Source organism: Mirounga angustirostris, unplaced genomic scaffold (assembly GCF_029215605.1).
Source record: "Mirounga angustirostris isolate CCGP_5_RB_7025 unplaced genomic scaffold, mMirAng1.0.hap1 SCAF_1, whole genome shotgun sequence".
Taxonomy (NCBI): domain Eukaryota; kingdom Metazoa; phylum Chordata; class Mammalia; order Carnivora; family Phocidae; genus Mirounga; species Mirounga angustirostris.
Genome location: NW_026991709.1, coordinates 145,245,451 through 145,266,107, shown reverse-complemented (window position 1 = coordinate 145,266,107; position 20,657 = coordinate 145,245,451). Strand labels below are relative to the sequence as shown.

General features: G+C 45.2%; 1 protein-coding gene across 4 annotated transcripts; it reads left to right on the top strand.

The window, feature by feature from the left end:
- The first annotated feature begins 664 nt into the window (after positions 1 to 664).
- On the top strand, positions 665 to 18,668 carry ZNF662 (zinc finger protein 662). 4 transcript variants are annotated; one of them, XM_045903945.3, is made up of 5 exons: positions 669 to 1,132; positions 2,712 to 2,838; positions 3,471 to 3,584; positions 5,643 to 5,744; positions 6,689 to 18,668. In XM_045903945.3, the coding sequence occupies exons 1-5, from the start codon at positions 1,043 to 1,045 to the stop codon at positions 7,711 to 7,713; spliced, it is 1,458 nt and encodes a 485-aa protein (XP_045759901.1). In that variant the 5' UTR covers positions 669 to 1,042; the 3' UTR covers positions 7,714 to 18,668. The 4 variants fall into 4 exon arrangements, with proteins under 4 accessions (XP_045759903.1, XP_064445184.1, XP_045759901.1 ...); XM_045903946.3 differs by lacking the exon at positions 669 to 1,132 and adding an exon at positions 1,157 to 1,443; XM_045903947.3 differs by lacking the exon at positions 5,643 to 5,744 and having other exon boundaries at positions 665 to 1,132.
- The last annotated feature ends 1,989 nt before the right edge of the window (positions 18,669 to 20,657 follow it).

Genomic DNA, 20,657 nt, shown 5'->3' with positions numbered 1-20,657 from the left:
CCAGAATTTGATTAATATCCTCCCCCAACCACTCACCTAAGATGCCTTGCTTCTAGTTAGCTCCCCCATGCCAACAATCTCCAAACAGAGCATATGTGAAGTCTCCGCACCCCCACTTTTTTCTTTTTTTTAACTATAAAGCTTTCCCACTCCTCTGCCCGACTTAGAGTCTCTGCCAAATGCAAGTGATGGTGGTTGTCTCCCTTGCTTCTAGCAAGCTCTAAATAAATAGCCTTTGCTTGTTCTCATTTTGGTGGTCTACTTTTATTTCCACAATTTCGTTTAAAGGTTTAGCTTCCCGGCATGCTGTGTGATGTGAGATAAGCCATTTCCTCTCTCTGAGCCTTACTTTCTTCAACTGAAAATCTAGTTCAACATTCCTTCCTTCCTTTATTCAACAAGTAAGTCTTGGCACTTAAAGAAACCGGGCCATAAGAGGTGCTAGACGTTGGGTGGATATTAGAGGCACAAAGATGATCAAGGCCAGTAGCTGCCCTCCGGGAATGCAGAGCCCAGGAAAGGGATGGAGATCTATGAACAGGCATGTCAAGAGAAGTGTGCGCTGTTTCAGACCAGCATCCGTCCTACGAGTGCAGTGCGGCAGAGAGGGGCGGTCAGTGGGAAGAAGAGGGCTGGGAGAGGATTCCCAGAGGAAGCCTTCGCCCCAACAGCCCGCTCCCCCGCATTCCCACAGCGGCGCCCCGAGGCGGTTGGTGTGTCTGGGAGAGCGGGACGCGCTCTCGGCTCCCTGTTTCTTCGCCGGCCAAGAAGGGAGGACCACAGAGACGTGGCGCCCTCCGCCGTCCTAGAGAAGCCGGAGTGGCGGGAGTGCGGCCGCCTCCACCTCTCCGATGCGGAGCTCTGGCTCGCGCCAAGCGTGGGGAGCTGGCGCGGGGCGCGGAGTCCGGGACTCGCGCGGCCGGCTCCCGGGCGAGGGGCCGCGGTAGCAGACGCGCCCCGGGCCGGAGCGTCCCTCCCCGACCCCGGGCAGCCCCCGGTCGGGCCCGGCGCGCGCTCGCTTCCCGGGAGGGCGGCCCGGGCCATGGCGGCTACGGCCCTGGCGAGCGGGGCCGCCTTCGGCCCTGCACTCGAGCTGCTACCGGGACAGCCCGCGCCGGCCCGGGCGCGCCCGGTGAGTGCGGGGCCGGCGCCGCGGAGCTGCCTCGGCTCTGCCCCGGGCTCTAGGCCCACAGGAGGGGCGGAGGGGGCAGTGCGGCGACCGGGAAATCGGGGTGCAGCCCAGAGTGGAGGGGCCGGAGGAAGAGGCAGGGAGCGGAATGGATCCGACATCCCCCCAGACTTGCGCCGGCAGGGGAAACACACGCGCAGCTGCACAGGCTTGAGCCGAGCGCTGGGGCGGAGGTGTTCACGGAGCGCTGTGCGCCGCGACGAATGTCCAGCATTTCCGTGTCACTGGTTTTTACAGTGCTGGTTATGTTTGAGGTGGGTCTTGAGATGAATCTGAGTTTGCCGGCGCAGGAGGGAGGAACTGCATCTCCAGGCAGGGGGAGCTGCAGGTGCAAGGACACAGATTTGGGCAAGGAAAGGATTTGGGTTCCTAAGAGGATGGTGACAGGATAGGGGATGAGGGTGGTGGTGCAGGAGATGATCCTTGGCCGGTAAGCTGGGTCTCTGAATAGTCAATGGAATTGTCCCCGGTGCAGAGGATTTGGACGTTTTGAGGCAGGCAAGGGTGAGCCAGCCAAAGTCTTTGAGCCCTAGGGTGCTGCGTAAGTCGCTGTGGGGATTTTCTAAGCAAGGACCGATGTGCAATGCAGCAGAATCAGCCTCTCCGTAGTATGGAGATTGAGAGCTGAATGAGACAGTAGCTGGGATGATAAGCCTTGATTGCTCTGCGGAAGCACTGTTGGTGTTTCTTAAGGAAGAAGGTAAGAGAAGGTGCAGAAGCTTGGGCTCCCAGAGATACGGGAAAGGGGGACATTAAAACTGGCAAGTGGGGAAGGAAGAGTAGGGCGGGCCATTTGAGAGAGGGTGCTGGAGTGGCAGAGTGCAGGGAGTCAAGTCAGAGTTCGGACCTGCCCTTTGGAGGACAGCGTCCAGAGCAGCCCGGGTGTGCTGGGGTGCCCTTAGCTGCCTCTGTGGCTGATGACAGTGAGGGCGGAGGGAGAGAACAGAAAGAGCCTCACCCCGGGGCAGCAGGGGTTGCTGAGTGAGGATAGAAGGCGGTGTGGCACAGTGAAGAAGAGCCGGAGAGGCCGACTGCCCTGAATTCTGTCTCCGTTCTGTACCTTTGGGGGCAGTGAATCTCTGAGCCTCACTCTCTTCCATAAAATGAATCGAATCGCCTCCTCAGAGGCTGTGAGGCATACACAAAGTAATATAGGTAAAGTGCCTGGCACAGGCTCAACAGATGGTAGTTGCACTTGTTATCAAGGGTTGGTGACCTCTGCCTGGAGCACCCGCTGTTGGGAAATGAGGGCACCTAGAGCGCAGGTAGTGGTTTTGGGTATAAGGATGAAAAAGGGAAAACTTGCAGAGACTCATGAAAAAGATGAGGGGATGAAGAGACGTGAGAAATTGATGGCTGATCCCTTATATCTTTGTAAGTAGGGGGTGCAAATCCGCAGAGAGTTCCAGAATCCAGAAACTCAACTGGCATCCCCTCCAGTACCTCTTAGTGCCTGGTCTACCCCATACTCCAGGCCTGGGTCTGAGATTGTCCTGGGGCATTTAAACACATGTTGTTTCAGGAGTCAGTGACCTTCGAGGATGTGGCCGTCTACTTCTCTGAGAACGAATGGACCGGCCTGGCCCCCGCTCAGAGGGTGCTGTACAGGGATGTGATGCTGGAGAATTATGGGGCTGTGGCTTCCCTGGGTAAGGGTCTTTCTTTTTGGACTCTGCTTCTGCCCTTCAGAGTTTCCTGACTCCTTCTTCCTCAGAAGCTCAGGAATCTTTGATAACCCCCACCTGAGTGGCAACCTCAGGCCCTTGGATTCTTAATAAGGACCCAGCCTCAGTGGTTGCTGGGAAGTGGGAATTTGGTCCTCACATCAGACTTTCTTGCCCCAGGGTGAGAGCTGCCTAACTCCCAACCCCTATGCTATGGGTAGAGTAGGAAAAGAGCAGATTCCTGGTGCCCCACCAAGCCCTCAGTTTCCCACCCACTCAGTTTGGGAGATTGAACCCAATACCAAGCGTCCTCATGCAGATGTCTGAACTTGAGAGTTCTAAGAGAGGGAGAGAACAAGAAAGCCTAATCTCTCAATGAATGGAATCATCCATTTGCTCACTCAGACTGTTATTGAGCACCTCTTACTCTAATTCCTGACCTCGTGGCCCCGCTCCCCTGTGTCTCCTGTGCCTTCCCCTGGACTTCCTTTTCTTGCTCTCCCTAGTTAAGTCTCTTCTTTCCCCTCCGCCCCTAAAGACAAAGCCTGGGAGGAACCCTGGGATTGCTCTCTGTCACCCCACTCACCTGCCTATCCCATTTCCTTCCCCTTAAACAGCATTTCCATTTCCCAAACCGGCTCTGATTTCCCAGCTGGAGCGAGGGGAAGCACCCTGGTGCAAAGCTCCTCAGGGAGCTCTGGATGGAGGGGGCCCGAGGGGCATCTCCTCAGGTGAGTGAGGACAGGTGCCAGTCATCTGACCAGTTCCCTTGTCTTGATCTTTAAAATGTAATAGGTATGTGTTCTCTTAACCTAGTACTATAGACACTAGTGGGATTCCTTTTTCTTTTTCTGTGCTCCCATGATTTTCCATCTTCTTGAGTCTGTTTACTATTCACCCTGGCTCCTCTTCATTCACGGGTTTTGCCTCTAACCCATTTCCGCTGTTCTTATCGTGGCCACCATTCATCTGTACTCCCTGACTTTTCTGTTGACGCACTGGGGTGGCCTTTCTACATTCCCCACCTCCTTATAGTCTTCCAGCAGAAGATTCTGACTGCCCTTTTGGGGTATCATGGCCATCTTTATCATTAGAAATCAAGAAATCTCAATAACCCTGAGCCATATAGTTCCAATTCAGGGGTTTCTGGTCGGCAAAGCCCTGGCATTCCTTTAGGCCCAACACAGGGCTTTCCTGTTCCTAATTTCCTAGTGACAACTGTGTCCCCTTTTTGCCTCCGTGGCCCCATTCCATCTTCTTCCCACAGGAGTTCTTCTGTGGGCACAGTGGAACTTTAGCTTTGTCCTCAATGTCCCCATTCTCACAGTTCCTTGCTGTGTCTGGCAGTCTTTCCATGTTAGGATGATCGTGGTTACAATTAACAACCCAGTGCAAACCAGCTTAAACAAAAAAGAGGAATTTACTGTTTCGTGTAAGTAGGAAGTTCATAGGGAGGGTGCAGGTACAGCTTGATCAGAGCTTCAGTCTCTGCTCTTTTCTATCTCCTTGTATGCTGGCTTTGTCTACAGTCTGGCTTTGTCTACAGTCTGGCTCCTCTTGTGGTTGTAAGATGATTGGTAGTTGTAACCAATCTTCTTCATACCTAGGGAGAGAAATAGGGCAGGCCTTCCTCAGGCCTTTGCCATGTACCATCTTAAGTCTTACGCCAACTCTAAACCAGTCACTGTGGCCAGGGAAATAGTATGCACTGATTGTCTTGGCCTGGACTGCTGATTTCTGAAACTAACTCTCATGTAGTGAGTGGGATAGGTTAACCTGCTTGGCTTAGACCAGTGAGGGCTACACTAGGAACTGGAGTTGGGATCCCTCCTTTCCAAAGGGCATGGCTACTCCAAAATGGTGGGGGCGGCAGAGGAGGGTGGGGGTTGGTGGTGGTGGTAGATTGGATATAGAGAGACAACTACAGTGTCCTCTGCTTTCTCTCAGGATCTCAGTGCTTAAACTCCCACCACCCAAGGGTATTTCCCATTTGACTCTAGGCAGAAAGCCAACAGCTAAGTTATTCCTTGAGTAAAACCCTAGCTCCCTGGCCTGAAGCAAACTTCCTTTGAGTACATGCCCCTATTCAAAGTCCATTTTTGTCTTAAGAGAATATCAGGAGACACACAGTCCTTGGCTTCAGCAAGATAAAAGGTGGTCATTTGGAGGATGAGGAATTGCTCTGTTTCTTGGGAGGCTTTGGATGGGAGTTACAAAGAGACAGATCTTAGCTAAGTCTGAAGAAGAGTTTATTAGAGTGGACCTTTGCAATTAGAGGTGTCTGTCATTAGAATAAGAAGTGACTTCTGGAAATGGCTGAGTGAAGCTGTGAGTCCATGTCTAATGGATGCCTTAAAGAGACCCATCGTTGATCCTTTGTAGAAAGAGAAGGCAATAGATAGGTGGATAGACAGGAAGGAAGCTAAAGGACTGTGGGTTCCCAGCATAGCCTCAGGAACAGCTCTTTGCAGTTCCATCCCATCCTGATTCTTTTCCATGTGAACTGGCTTTTGCCTTCTAGGGGAGGTGAAGAAGAGAACTTAGTCTTTCCTGTTTCCCCTTGACATTTAAAAATGAGGGATACATTCTCATGTTTTGGGGAACTGATGGAATTTCAACTTCCCTGCATCTGTCTTCTGTCCTTTATATTGTTCTCCTCAAGTTTCAGGTCTCCTGTGTACCAGTCTTTCCACCCACCTTCATTCTCCCTTACCACTTTCATCTCTGCACCTGTCCTAATGGGCCCCACTCCGACTGAGCCAGCCTTATTTATATCTTGACCCTGGCAGGATGTCCATTTCTAAAGCCTGCTGGGATCTCCCATCTTGAGCAGGTGGAAGAGCCATTGAACCTGAAACTTCGAGGAGAGGGTCCAAGCCTAAGCTGTACTGGTAAGTGAGGGAAATGAGCACTTTCCTCCCAGGCACATATTTTCTGCTGTCTTTCTTTTGTAAACTGTTAAAATTCCATTTTACCATTTATGTTCTAAGTAAAAATCCCTCTAAAAATCCCCAAGTCAACCATTTGATGAAGAGCAAAGTTAAATTCTAAACTTCAGCTTTCATTTGGACATGATCGATTAATTCGGGTGGGTCTTGGGTCTTAGGCTTTAACCGAACAGATGGCCTGCTGGCTGCTACAGTCAACCAAAATTTTAAAAGGAAATGCTGTATTTTATTCATTCTGTTAGTTTTTAGGGATCAGAAAGCAAGTAATATATGGCCCTTCTCCTGCAAGGTACATTCGACATAAATATATAATTACAGCAAAGTGCAATGCTGTAACAGAGGTGTGAATAGAGCACTGTGGACACAAAGAGGAGGCAGTCTTTGCCTGAAATAGTTAGGGGAAGCACTTTTCATGGTGGGCCTGGTAACTGGATTGAATGGGAAGACCACATTTCCTTTTAATGTTGACAGGTATGAGGAAGATTCTCCTTGTTGCTTCCCGCTGCGTATGACAAGTTCAGGTTCCCCAGGTATACCCCAAAGGATTCGTTATTTCTGAACAGGTCCTCTGCCCTGAACCCTGGCCTCTTCTTCTCATGTTATAAACCGGACTACGTAGAAGAAATTCTGACTTGTCTCCCTTAGATTCAATTCAACTATTTCTGGAGAGCGCCCCTCTAGACTCTGTGTAGTTTCTGCCTTTCTGTGGCATACACTTCGGTTGCTTTCTGTGTGATAAGCCCTGTTTTGCCATTTTTAGCTAGAACAGGGCCACTGAGACACGGGGTGACACTTGGAGTGAAATGGACACATTAGTACCACTTGGTGACCTTACTTGCTCTGTCATGGGTAATGATGACATTTGCAGCTTTGATTTCTTCTTTCAGAGGGTGTGTTGAAGAGTCAGAAAGATTTTATTCTGAAGGAGGAACATTTTGAGGAGGCAAAGGACCACATGGTGTTATCAAGCAGACCCTGGTGGTGTGACTCCCAGGAATTCTGGTTTGGAAAAACCTGTGAGGAGGAAAAAAGCAGGTTAGGGAGGTGGTCTGACTATTCCAATGGGAGAAGTATGGAGAACACTGCAAATGATATTATAGAAGTGATTGTCAAAGATGAGATGGTCTCAGGAGAAGATAGTTCAGAGAATGCTGATGTGAATACCCACCTTGCTATACATCAGAAAATTCTCAGTGAGCAGGTGTTCTATATATGTGAAGAATGTGGCAAGTGTTTCGATCAAAATGAAGACTTTGACCAACATCAGAGACTTCATAATGGAGAGAAGGTCTATGGATGTAAGGAATGTGGAAAGACTTTCAGTTTTAGATCACATTGCATTGCACATCAGAGAATTCACACGGGGGTGAAACCCTACGTGTGTCAAGAATGTGCTAAAGCCTTTGTTTGGAAGTCAAACCTGATTCGACACCAGAGAATACATACTGGAGAGAAACCGTTTGAATGTAAGGAATGTGGGAAGGGCTTTAGTCAGAACACAAGCCTTACACAACATCAGCGAATCCACACTGGGGAAAAACCATATACATGTAAGGAATGTGGGAAAAGCTTTACTCGGAACCCAGCCCTACTTCGACATCAGAGAATCCACACTGGGGAGAAGCCTTATGAATGCAAGGACTGTGGGAAAGGCTTTATGTGGAACTCCGATCTTGCTCAGCACCAGAGAGTCCACACGGGGGAGAAGCCCCATGAATGTACTGACTGTGGGAAAAGCTTCATCTGCAAGGCACACCTTATCCGACATCAGAGAATCCATACTGGGGAAAGACCCTATCAGTGTAATGACTGCGGGAAGGCCTTCAGTCAGAATTCTGTTCTGATTAAGCACCAGAGGCGCCATGCCAGAGAGAAACCCTGTAATTGTCAGACCTCTCACATTGAACATTAGAGAATGCACAATGGTGGTACTTGCTTATAATTCTTATGCAACAGGAACCCCAGAGACAAAACAAGGTGATTGTCCACAGTTTGTTATAACTCTAATAGCCAGTATTATCTTACCCCTTCTGAACAGATACCCTGTGCTCTAGCAAGAGTGGTCCTTCTGTTCGACCATGTTCATGCTAGGCAACTTTTAGTTGAGCGTCTACTCTGTTGGGTACTATGCTAATCACTTTACATACAATCTTTAGTTTTTCTTAATCCTATTGAGGTAGGTACTCATCTTCATTTTACAAATGAGAAATCTGAGGTTGAAAGAAGTTATAAAACTCATTCAAGGTCACTTAGCTAATATGTTACAGAATTGAGATTGGAAACAGGTCTATCTGACCCCAGAGTCTACTGTTCTTTATTTGTGCACATTTCTGCTTCTGCTCATTTCTATTCGCTCAAGTTTCCCTAGGCTAAAAATTTCCTTTTCTCGTCTAATACCCAGCTCCTTCAGCCAAACAGACCTCTCTTCCTCTTCTACTTGTAATCAGTACTATCCAAATTGTTATTTAACTATGTGCTGTCTTATATTTTTCTGATGTCTTATTGTGTTAGTCCAGCTAAATGTCTCTTTGAGGACCAACACTGTATTTCTTTTATGTTTTTCAAATTTTGACACTTACTTATTTTTGACTAGTTGTAACATGCTCATGATGAAAAAAAGTTGAAATAGTTCAAAAAGGTGTTCAGTGAAAAGTAAATTCTCCTTGTCACTCCTATCTCCCAGTCTACCTTCTCAGAGACAGCCACTGTTACTGGTTGTGTATCTTCCTGGATATATTCTTTCTATATACAAGTACTCAGCTTTCATAAATCTACCTCACTGAAAACCATATTTGCTGTAGATGACAATGCAGTTACATTGCCAACTCCAGAACTTTCTCTTCCTCTGAAGTTGTGTCCACCCTGAGGTCACCAAGGTAACTTAAGGAAAGTAGTGGAGGGTAGTCAGAATTGTGCAGTCTTGGGAGACCTGATTCCTTTTGTGTTAGAAGATAGCACTCTGGGACTGGGAAAATGTAAAGCAAGTGGGAGGCTTTGTTTTGTTTTGTTTTCATAAAAATTTGTATAGCTACAACCCCTCTCATTGTTCCACTATCCCAGATCCCCTTCCAGTCTTTCCCTTCTCATCATCATGATAGCCCACATTCCAGAGTAAGCTGTATTATTAGAGAATGGTACTGACCATCTTCAAGGGTTAGAGAAACAAAGGCTCTATTCAGAGAAGAGTGCTGGCCAAAACAGATGAAACACATTCCAGACTTCACCTTTAGAGCCATTTTTCAGCAGTTTGCCTTTCTGCTAATTAGGCATTCCACTTTAGAAGCTCCCAGCTAGGTAATGTAATTGTTGACTAAGGAGCAAGGAAGAGAAGCCAGAGACTGGCTTGGACTAAACTGCTTCCTGAAAGTTACAAACATACTATCTGATTGCTGAAGCCTAAAGCCACTTGGCTTAGCATAGTCCAGTTAGGGTAACCTCTAATAAGCATTGAAACTTTTGTACTAAACAGACCCAAGAAGATCGCTTCTTGGCCTTTTGGCTAAGATCAAGTGTAAACAGACCCAAGAAATGGAAATGAGTGATGTGAACAGGCATTTGGGGGAAGTTTATTAAGCAAATATCACTGAGTACCTGCTTGTATGCAAAGCACTATGCTAGGTGCTGCTAAACAATGGTAAGTCAGACCTACTTTCTGCCTTTCTGGAACATTCATCTAGTGAGAGAGACCAAACAAACAAAAAAAACAAGTAATTGATTAAAAATTGCTAAGCGTTAATGAAGGAAATGAATGCTACAGAGAGGGAATGATGGAGAGGGAACCTCTTTATATAAATGGTCAGGGAAGGCCTATCCTAGGAGGTAACATTAAAGTTAAATCTCAGAATGAGAAGAAGGCACATGTATCAAGAATGGGAAGAACAGCAGGCAGAGGGAACAGCTCTGCAGACTCTTGATGTGTGAAGGGTTTGGCATGTTCAAGAAACCAAAAGGTTTGGGGTGTAACATAATTATCAAGGGTATGAGAGGCACAAGTTAGGTTTGTAGACACAGGTGGACCAGATCATTCAATTCCAACCTAAGTGAAAAGCCAGGGGCGCCTAGGTGGCTCAGTTGGTTAAGTGACTGCCTTAGGCTCAGGTCATGATCCTGGAGTCCCAGGATCGAGTCCCGCATCGGGCTCCCTGCTCCGCAGGGAGTCTGCTTCTCCCTCTGACCCTCCCCCTCTCATGCTCGCTCTCTCATTCTCTCTCTCAAATAAATAAATAAATAAATCTTAAAAAAAAAAAGCCATTAAAGGGTATTCAGTGGAGGAATGACATGTTTGATTCACATTTTAGGATGATCGCTGCCTGCTAAGTAGACAATTGTTTGTAGAGGGAGGAAAGTGAAAGAAGAGATCATGTTGGAGTTTGCTAACAATCCAGGTTGGAGATGGTAATGACTTGGAGTGGGTGGTGGTAATAGAGATGGAGAAAAAATGTATTTAAGATATAGTTTGGAAATAAAATCAGTGACCTGCTAACAGAGTGGATACAGGAGTAACAGGAGTTAGGGACAGCTTCCTGGTTTGTGGTTTCAGCAGCTGAATTAGACAGCGGACCACTTACTGGAATGAGTAAGACTGGAATGGGAATAGGTTTGGAGAAGTTTCTCTGGAGCCAAGGCTAAAATAGAAATGCTTTAATGGAGACTTAGGAGGATGGGGCAAAACCCTAGTTCTGTGGCTTAAACACTAAAACTACAAAGTTAGGAGGCCAAATTAAGTATCTTAACAATATCTCTGGTAGTGCTCGATAGCTGATAGATGCACTTTCCTTCCCTGCAATTGATAATAGGTGATGTAGTGGACTTGATTGGTTGCTGCTCCGGCATCCATCCTCCCCTTTCCTCTTTTTAATAGGCTCACATTTCACAGCCATATAGGATGGTTTAACTACACTACTGGCTAGCAGGGTGGACCCTGACTGGCTTAAATCAATTGGAGTAATGCCATTTCCATTTCTACATTTAATGGGTGTGACCTGGGTTGATCCAAACAGAGTGGAGCTCAGGACTTTGGAAAATAGTTTCAGGGGGAGATACCCTCTCTTTACTCTTGGATTTAAATTGAGAAGCATATAGCCATGGCCACCACCAGCCTAAATGGTGCCTTTGTGCAAACTAGAAAAAAGGCATTCCTGTGGACAGATGAAAGCCAATTTGTCTTTTTTTTTCATTTATAGTTTGTGTTTTTGTGTGTATCATTTAAGGAATCTTTGCCATAACCAAGGTCATGTTTTGTTTTTGTTTTTGTTTGTTTCTTCTACATGTTTTAGGGTTTTAACTCTCACATTTAAGTCTATCATCCATTTCAAGGCAATTTTTGTATATGGAGTGAGGACTGGGTTAAGATTAATTTTTTGGATATAGCTATCCAATTTTTCTAGAACCACTTGTTGAACAGATTATTTTTCCCTATTGAACTGCAGGGTCAGAATTCAATATGTGAGTCTATCTCTGGACTCATTGATTTCTTTGTCTATTTTGATTCCAATACACCATCTTCATTACCATTGGTTTTATAACTTGAAATCAGGCAGAGTAAGTCTTCCAATTTTTTTCCCCCAAGGTTGTTTTGGCTTTTCTCATTCCTTTGCATTTCCATATACCTTTTAGAAGCAATTTGACAATTTCTACAAAAGCACCTGTGGGGATTTTGGTTGAATCTATAGGTCAAATAGGCAGTAATTGACATCTTAAAAATATAGAAGATTTTGATCCACGAACACTGTATATCTATGTATTTTAATTTTGTAGTTTTTCTGTACAGGTGTGGCACACCTTTGGCCAATTTATCTTCAAATATGTATTTAGAAGCCATTGTAAATAATACTTAATTTTCAATTTCCTCTTTGCAGAATATAGAACTAAAATGGAATTTTAAATATTGATCATTATCCTGAAATATTGGGCTAACTGCCTAGGCAGACCCATCAGCCCCATTAAAATTCCCCTGTCATGACCATGAATTTTCTTCTAGGCGCAGAAGGAAATTGGTTGGAAAGGAACTGGACCTGATGGGGGCTGGGGGTGGGCTCAGCATGTGGGCCCCGCTGCTCATTGGCCTAGGTGGGCCCCGCCCCTCCACCCGGTATCCAATAGAACGCATAGCCCCACCTCTTACTCTTGTTCTAAACTGCTGCCGCCTCTCTAGGGAAGTCAGAGAAACACCCGGGTCTGGGTTCCTCGAATCAGAACTGGGAGACAGGTGGGAAGACGGGAGGAGCAGACAGCACCCGCTGTCTTTTTCTCCTGTTAGTCTCCCGGGATCTGAAGGAGGAACCACTGAAGTGTGGGGTCTCCACGGTTCCTTAAGAGAGAACCCGAGGGAGGCTATGCGCCGGCAGGTCATGGTGACAATGCACTTCGGGCACAGCGTGTTTTTCTTTGGGGTGGGGTGGGGGGGAGTTGTTTGTTTTGAAGGGTGAGGGTACCGTTTGAGTATTGACTGTTGCTGATCACAACTTATGTCGAGAGAAAATCTGCAGGGGCCGAGTGGAGCCCACGGTGAGCGGGTCCGGTGTGGCCCTGGAAAGACTGGAAGGACCGCGGACAGAGCCAGGTCCAGAGGTCCAGAGCCCTACTCCGGTAGTCGCTTTGGTCGCGCCTAGAGCAGGTGTAGCCCGGCCTGGAGTGCTGGCCAGACTTCCTCCCCTTCCCCCACCCCACACCACTCTCGTCTATTTTCCCGTAAGGCTGCAAGACAGGGAGCGATACCAACAGCCCCACAAGGATATCACCATCCGCCTTCTGGGCCAGTCTGGCCGCGGTGGACACGTTCTCCCCTCTCTCCTCACTTGCTTCTGGGCCCTAGGAACACCCAACCCTTTGCTCTTAGGATGCCCAACCCCAGAACCCCCTTCTTCTTCAGGTGGACCTAGAAAATGGTTTGTAAACACTTAACTCGATAGGCATGGCTTTTAGCCCAGACCGGAAGCCTTCAACTGTCCATGGAACAGCCAAAGGGTCTAGTACATTGCAGTTTGGGAGTTTTACTCCAAGATGGCACTTGCTTCCAAATTATTGGGATGACGGTAAAGAATTCTTATTTTTCACGTCTGTCTGTTCACCCTTTTCATTGCATCCTCTTTAACCTTGTGTCATAACATCAAAATTCTGAGGATCAGACTTGACTGGGGTTTACCATCAGTCTCTGTTCATGAAGTAACTTGGGTTGCAAAAGACTTATTTGGTCCTCATATCAATGTTTGAGATTTTTTTTACGGCTGACATCAGATTCTAGAAAATGTTTTGGGTTATTTAAGGGAACCTCTAGGTCTGCAACATTTCAGATCACTTACATAGGGCTTTGATATTTTTGAAGCATATGTTTTCAACAGCCCATTACTTGATCTGACCTTTTTGAAGGCTTCTTGTTTGAAGTCCCAATCTGTATGAAATACCTCCTATATTGGACGAATAGGTACAAAGATCCAACAACACCTTGATTTAAGAGAAATAGAACACCCATGTCCAAGGAGTACCTAATTACTCAATTTGCAAGGAATCACTACTTGTGATAATATTGGATAGAAACCTTCTTTGAGATTAGCTTTACCTGTGAAGATTTACATTGTCTTTTCTTTTATGCCCTTCAATTTATGCTTTTGACTACTCTGTCCTTATTAAAGTCTTTATACTCACAAAGATGGGGTATCTAGTATCATCTGACAACTTTTCCCATGACCCACATGCCTGGCTTCCTTTACCTTCCTGAAGGGCTGTAGCATCAGAATGCCATAGATGTGGGAAAACAGAACTGAGATTGGGTTGTGGGATTTGTCTTGTCTATTCATGCATGATGTGTGAGCAGAGAGAGAACTGGGTATAATGATAGCAACCATTTTGTCTCAAACCAGACCAGTTAAAGTGTAAAGATCTACCAGCACATATAGTTTTGGTATGTATGGAATCTCTGGTCTAACCAGTGGTACCTGCTGTGTTACAGGCATTGTCCTTAATGGGTATACCTTGCAGAATCAACGTACTGTTTTCCAATGATGAACTAAGTAGCTGACACAGAGTGGGATTTGGAAATAGTTTATAAATATAACACTATAATATTTGGGATATGCCTTATAACTTGGTATGTAATTTTTTTTTAAGATTTTTGTTTATTTCTTTAATTGACATAGAGAGAGAGAGAGAGAGAGCGAGAGAGGGAACACAAGCGGGGAGAGTGAGAAGCAGGCTCCCCGCTGAGCAGGGAGCCCGATGCGGGGCTCGATCCCAGGACCCAGGGATCATGACCCGAGCTGAAGGCAGTCGCCTAACCGACTGAGCCACCCAGGCACCCTACTTGGTATGTAATTTTAACATGGCTGCTATTCAGTTTTTTTCCAACTTACCTTCTCCCCACTCTTGCCAGAGCTATACAATTAATGAAGCATCTTAAAATCAATCTATATGTCTTAGAAAAAAATAGTATTAGGGAGTCATCAAAATCTTATTGGTAAACTATTTCCAAGTCTTGTTTTGATTTAGTTCATTTGAATCATTGGCTTTTATTGCTGAAAAGGAATTTTGAAGTTGCCTAATCCAACTGTCTTATTTCTATACAGCAAAAAAGCAGAGGTTGAGAGTCAAGGACTTTTTCAAGGTCTTCCAGTGTTTGTGTGCATATGTAGTAAACATTTTCCAATCTCTGGTATGGGGATTCTAGGGAACTTTATTCACAGTTTGGGGCTCCATGTTTCTTTTTGGTGTATAAATCCTCTATCCATAGACCACTCCCCTCCCCATCTCCTCTCCTGGCTTCTTTCCTGTGATCCTGTGATTATCGATCTGGATTCCTGGAACCTATAGTTTTCTCAGGCTCCTTCCTAGAATGATGTCCGCTTTGTCTCAGCATTTTGATCTGTGCCTGTTATATTCCTCTTGTGAGCAGAGAATCATGCCGCCCAATGTAAACAATGTTAAATATTAAAGCAGGACCTGGGGTAGAAGTTCTATACAAGGAGTTGTGGTCAGTCCCATCTTGCTGAGGTATCTCTCTGTGCCTTAAGCTCCTGAAAGCTTTTCTCCATAAGAGGAATTAAAGAAGCTAGAAGATGACAGGTATGTCCCTAATCGCTTGGCCTCAGGTGAGCTTTGGTTTCTTCGCAGTTCTGTCCACTGGAGTTTTGAGATAAACCAATGCAGGCACTTCACTGAAACTGAGTCTGAAAGTAAAGATCCATCCATCTGTATTTACCAGCAGGGTGACCTCTGAGAGGTCTCAGATAAGATAAGAAAAATAGGGGGCGCCTGGGTGGCTCAGTTGGTTAAGCGACTGCCTTTGGCTCAGGTCATGATCCTGGAGTCCCGGGATCGAGTCCCGCATCGGGCTCCCTGCTTGGCGGGGAGTCTGCTTCTCCCTCTGACCCTCCCCCCTCTCATGTGCTCTCTCTCATTCTCTCTCTCTCAAATAAATAAATAAAAAATCTTTCAAAAAAAAAAGATAAGAAAGATAGGAGAAGAGGTACACACCTGGCCTGAGAGGACAGGATGAATCCTGGGAGCTGGGTGGTGGCAGCAAGAATTACCCTTAGGACATGGAAATACGGTTAGCCCGTGAACAATGCAGGGGTTGAGGGCACTGGTCCCTGCAGTCAAAAACCGGGTATAACTTTTGACTCTCCCAAAACTTAGTTACTAAGAGCCTACTGTTTACCAGAAGCCTTACTGATAACATCACTAGTCTCTTAACACATATTTAGTATGTTATACATATTCTGTGCAATATTCTTACAACAAAGTAAGCTAGAGAAAGGAAAATGTCACTAAGAAAATCACAAGGAAGAGAAAATACATTTACAGTACTGTATTGTATTTATCAAAAAAAATCCACGTATAAGTGGCTCCATGCAGTTCAAAGCCCTGTTGTTTAAGGATCAACTGGACTTGAAGTGCAGGCATGAACTAGTTATGGAAACTCATTCCCTTATTCTATCCTACTATGCTATTAGCTGATGTTTGAATATACTGGCATAACACCAAACCTGTGGGAGTATTTTAACCAATATTTATAGGTTGTGTAATTGATGTTTGGCATCCATTGATCACAAGACCAAACTAATGGCCAGAGTTGTTCACATCTCCCCTGTTGTCTCGCTTTCGTGGGTGTGCAGAAATTATATTACAAATGCCCCAACTACAGACCCCAACATCTGTGTTTTGCTTCCTGCCCAGTAGACCACACCCACCTGACAGCTTCCTACCACTATAGTAATAAAGGCTTTTTGCCTATGACTCTCCCTCCTCTTTCTCCTGACTGACCCTGGTGCTTCCCTATGTAGCCCTATGTGGTGTGGCATGCCCCCATCTTTTCAGGAATTATAAGTAATAAATTCTTCTTTCAAATATAGTTATCTCCTTGCCTGTCATCTTACCATACCTGATTTTTTAAAATCCCAAGTACATTTTAAACACAGGATGAACCCCACAATATATAAATTTTTATGCCCAGCAATGGCAAATGCTATGAAGGACAATAAAACAGGGAAAGGGTGTAGAAAGGGATAGATAGAGTGATCAGGGACAGACTCCAGTGAGGGGACATTTGAACAAAGAGACCAGAATAAAATAGGGATCAAGATGCACTGATACTTAGGAGCATAGCATTTCAGACAGAGGGAATGGCATATACAAAGGGCCTGAGGCAGGAGAGAACATGCTTGGAGTGTGTAAATAGGAAGAGAGTGGGGCAGCATTGCTTAAGAGTAGGGTGGCTTCAGAGTGTGGGAGGGGGGCTGATTTGTGTCCTCCCCAAATTTCTCTGTTGAAGCCCTAACCCCCCAGTACCTCAGAATGTGACTATATTTGGAGATGGGGTCTTTAAATAGATAATTAAGTTAAAATGAGGTTGTTAGAGTGGGCACTAATCAAATCTGATGGGTGTCCTTATAAGAAGAGGAGATTAAGACACAGATACCAGGAGTGCACATGCACAGAGGGACAACCATGTGAAGAGGCAACAAGAGGATGGCCATCGACAAGCCAAGAAGGGTCCTCAGAGGAATCCAACCTGCTGGCACCCTGGTCTTGGACTTCTGGCCTCCAGAACTGTAAGAAAATAAATTTGTGTTGCATCACCCAGTCCGTGGTATTTTGTTATGTCTGTCCTAGAGCTAAACCGTGATGGCAAAATGTTGCTACCTTACAATGACCATTAATTAGCATATCTGGCAGGTTCGACCTGTGTTCTCCTGGCCCAATGTAGTTTTCTCTAATTTTGTATGTTACTTATGTTTCCATATAATGTGCAAGCTTCCTGATAGCATGAATGAGTTTACACATTGTTCATATACCCTTAACCTGGAATAGCCAAGTTATTTGATTTTTTTGTTTGACATCTGATTAAATAATAGGAGTATCATTTAATTTTATCTTTTTTTTTATTTTTTATTTTTTAAAGATTTTATTTATTTTCTGACAGAGAGAGAGACAGCGAGAGAGGGAACACAAGCAGGGGGAGTGGGAGAGGGAGAAGCAGGCTTCCCACTGAGCAGGGATCCCGATGTGGAACTCGATCCCAGGACCCTGGGATCATGACCTGAGCCGAAGGCAGCCACTTAATGACTGAGCCACCCAGGCGCCCCTAATTTTATCTTAATTTTTTCTTTCTTCTTTAAAAAAATTTTTTTTAAGTTTTTTTTTTTATTTATGTAAGTAATATCTATACCCAACATGGGGCTCAAACTCATGACCCCGAGATCAAGAGTCATATGTTCTTATGACCAAGCCAGCCAGGTTCCCCTTTTCTTTCTTCTTAATTGTTAATCTCCTTATTAATACATTCAATTTGTACTGCCCCCTCCCCCAGCTTGCCCAACATAGTAGCTTCTTCACTTTCCCATTCTGTTTTAGTCTTCTCAGGCCATTCCCATTATGAGATTTCTGTTATCAACAATGTTACGCTTTCAGACCAACTATAATTTTCTTGTGTTCTTTGCATCTCTGACCATAAGATCAGACATAGCCCCACCCCCTTTTTGTTCCCAGGAGTTTTCCTTGGCTTTTTTCATCCTCTATACTCCATGAAACCAATTTGTAAATATACAAAAGCTGTGCATTTACAGGAAATAGTCATATCCTTGATGATCCTGTCCCCTTTCTAACATTGCTAAGACATTTACATTTATTATTTCTTTAGTCAGCTTGTGAAATCAGAGCTGAATTTGAGCTTTTGGCCTCAAAGAAGACATTTCTGAGAAAAGCAAGTCCTGTGGCTTAGTTTCAGGAGAACATCTAAGAGACCTTTTCAGAGACCTAGTTTTCAAGTCACTTACGAATCAGAGGATAAGATAGGCATTCAGGAAATCTCAGAGTGGATGGGATGAAAAAAAAATAAGAGCGATTCAGCAAAGAAGGGAGTAAATAACGAGAAAATTCCTATGGAAAATAGATTTCATCCACATAAGAAATCAGAAAAAAAATCAGTTTTTATCATGTAACACATCTGCAATTTCCAGGTGAAGAGATTTCCTATAAATGTGATACGTATGGCAAACGTTTTAATTGTGGTTCAGCCTTTTCTCAACACGGAGAATCCACACTGGAGAAGAGTCCAATGAGTGGGGATCGTGGCAAAGCTTTTGCCTTCAACTCTATTTCTGTTCAGGCACTTCACTGAAACTGGGTCTGAAGGTGGAGATGCGTATGCATTCTGTTCAGGCACTTCACTGAAACTGGGTCTGAAGGTGGAGATGCAGGTATGCAGGGTGACCCCTGAGAGGACCCACAACAGGAGAGCAGTCCTATGTGTGCAAAGAATGTGGTAAAGGCTTTAGCTTCAGCTCAGCACCAGCAAGCCCACACTGGAGAGAAGCCTTTCAGATACAGGGACTGTAGCAAGGCCATCAGTCAGATCACCTCTGTTCTACATCAGAGGACATACACTGGAGAAAAACCCTGTTCAGGTAATGCATGCGGTAAAGATTTTAGTTTGAACTCACAGCTCATTCACCGCCTAGTACTGCACACTGGGGAAAGATCCTTTCTTTGCAAGGAGTGTGGGAAAGGCTTCGCTCAGAGCTCACCTCTCCTCCAGCACCAGAGAAAGCTTATTAGTGGAAGGATTGCAGCAAAGCCTTCAAGTGGAAAGTCAGCTCAAATCCACATTGATGGATCCACCCTTAGGCAAAACCCCATGAGTGGGAGAAAAGCTGCCGTAAGAGCTCAGCATGAGGCACGACCAGAGGCTCCATGTTGAAGAAAAACACTATGAATGTCAGAAATGTGGGAAGTCTTCATTTGGAACTCAAATTTTATTCACCATTGGAGAATTCATCCTGGAGAGAAAATTTTAAATGTGAGTGTTGGTCTATGTAACGCCAAATGCAAGTTAGTAGGCCCTCCTCTTCTTGGCCTGATTATCCCAATCCAGCTCTACTTCCTGCCCCTCCCCAGAGCGCTCACTCAGCTCCAGCCATTCCTCTCTGCTCACTGTCTACCTCTGAGCCCCTGCCTTTTCTGTTCCCCCAGGTAACCTCTACCCACCTCTTCGCTTTTCTTTGATCCTAGCTAGCCTTAAGACCTTTTCAAACTTGCCAGTTTGATGCTGCCTTTCTCACCACAGCCTCCTTCACCTCTGTTTTCTTAAAGAAAGCCTTACTCTATTTAAAATTTACATGCTGGGTTTTTGTTATTGTTGTTTTGTATTTTTATTTTTTATTTTCCCTCCAGTTGGCTCAGTATCATTTCCAACTTTGCAGTGGTAAGCTTCTTCAGAGCAGGATAGGTCAGGAAGTTTTAATGTCCTCAAAGGAGATAAATGAATGGAGTGGTACAGTTGATAACATCCAGGATTTTATCAGTTTGTGTCCAGTTAGGAGACAGAAACCAATAGTGATTTAAACAAGGGAAGTTTGGGGCACCTGGGTGGCTCCGTTGGTTAAGCAACTGCCTTTGGCTCAGGTCATGATCTCTGGGTCCTGAGATCGAGTCCCACATCAGGCTCCCTGCTCAGTAGGGAGTCTGCTTCCCCTTCTCCCTCTGCCCCTCCCCCTGCTCGCTCTCTCTCAAATAAATAAAAATCTTAAAAAAAAAAAAAAGAGAAGTTTAATAAAAAGAATTACTATCATTTTTTAGAAAAAGAGAGACAGTGAGTGGGGAGGAGCAGAGGGAGAAGGAGGGAGAGAATCTTAAGCAGGGGCTCGATCTCACGACCCTGAGATCATGACCTGAGCCTGAGATCATGACCTGAGTCAGCTGCTTAACCGACTGAGCCACCCAGGTGCCCCAACAAAAAGAATTATTAAGCTATGATGAAAGAATAGCCTATAAGATATAAGAGGATGCGATATGGTACCTTAGGGCTGATGGAGATACCAAAGGAAGCATAAATTTGGAAGGGAGGTTTCTCCCCAAGGCTGAGGTTCAAACCTGGTTGGAGAAGGTATAGCTGTAGTCCACTAGGTGGCAGAAAATGATCTGGTTTGCTCAGGCTAGAGCTGGTTTATAGTTGCTGGGCATGCAGGAAAGAACCCTCTAGGACATGGGTAAATCTATAGTCAGTGAACAGGTATGCAGATGGCACCATTGTGGGCCAAAGCACATCGTGTTAACATTGGGAGAGTCACTAGGGACAAAGCTGGGGTGGAGATGTTTACTGGAGATCGACTTGCATATTAATGAGTGTGTGGGATTAGGATTTAATACCCATAGAAGTGGTTATGATCACCAGGCATATATGCAAAGAAGAAAGTGGCCATCTGGACTCACTAAAGGTTACACTAATATTTGCCCTTGATGTGTGTCATTAAATGAGTGTTTGCCTTTCAGATTTAGTTATCTATGACATGTGGCTTAGCCTTCAGAGATTCTTCATATCGTATGAATTTTCTTAAATACCAATGAGAAAAATTATCACAGAAT

What these genes read in the sequence shown, in the direction of transcription:
- ZNF662 (XM_045903945.3), top strand. Translation starts at nt 1,043, where the DNA reads ATGGCGGCTACGGCCCTGGCGAGCGGGGCCGCCTTCGGCCCTGCACTC. An exon ending in CGCCGGCCCGGGCGCGCCCG is followed by an intron (nt 1,133 to 2,711) that starts GTGAGTGCGGGG and finishes ATGTTGTTTCAG; the next exon opens with GAGTCAGTGACCTTCGAGGA. An exon ending in TCCAAGCCTAAGCTGTACTG is followed by an intron (nt 5,745 to 6,688) that starts GTAAGTGAGGGA and finishes TTCTTCTTTCAG; the next exon opens with AGGGTGTGTTGAAGAGTCAG.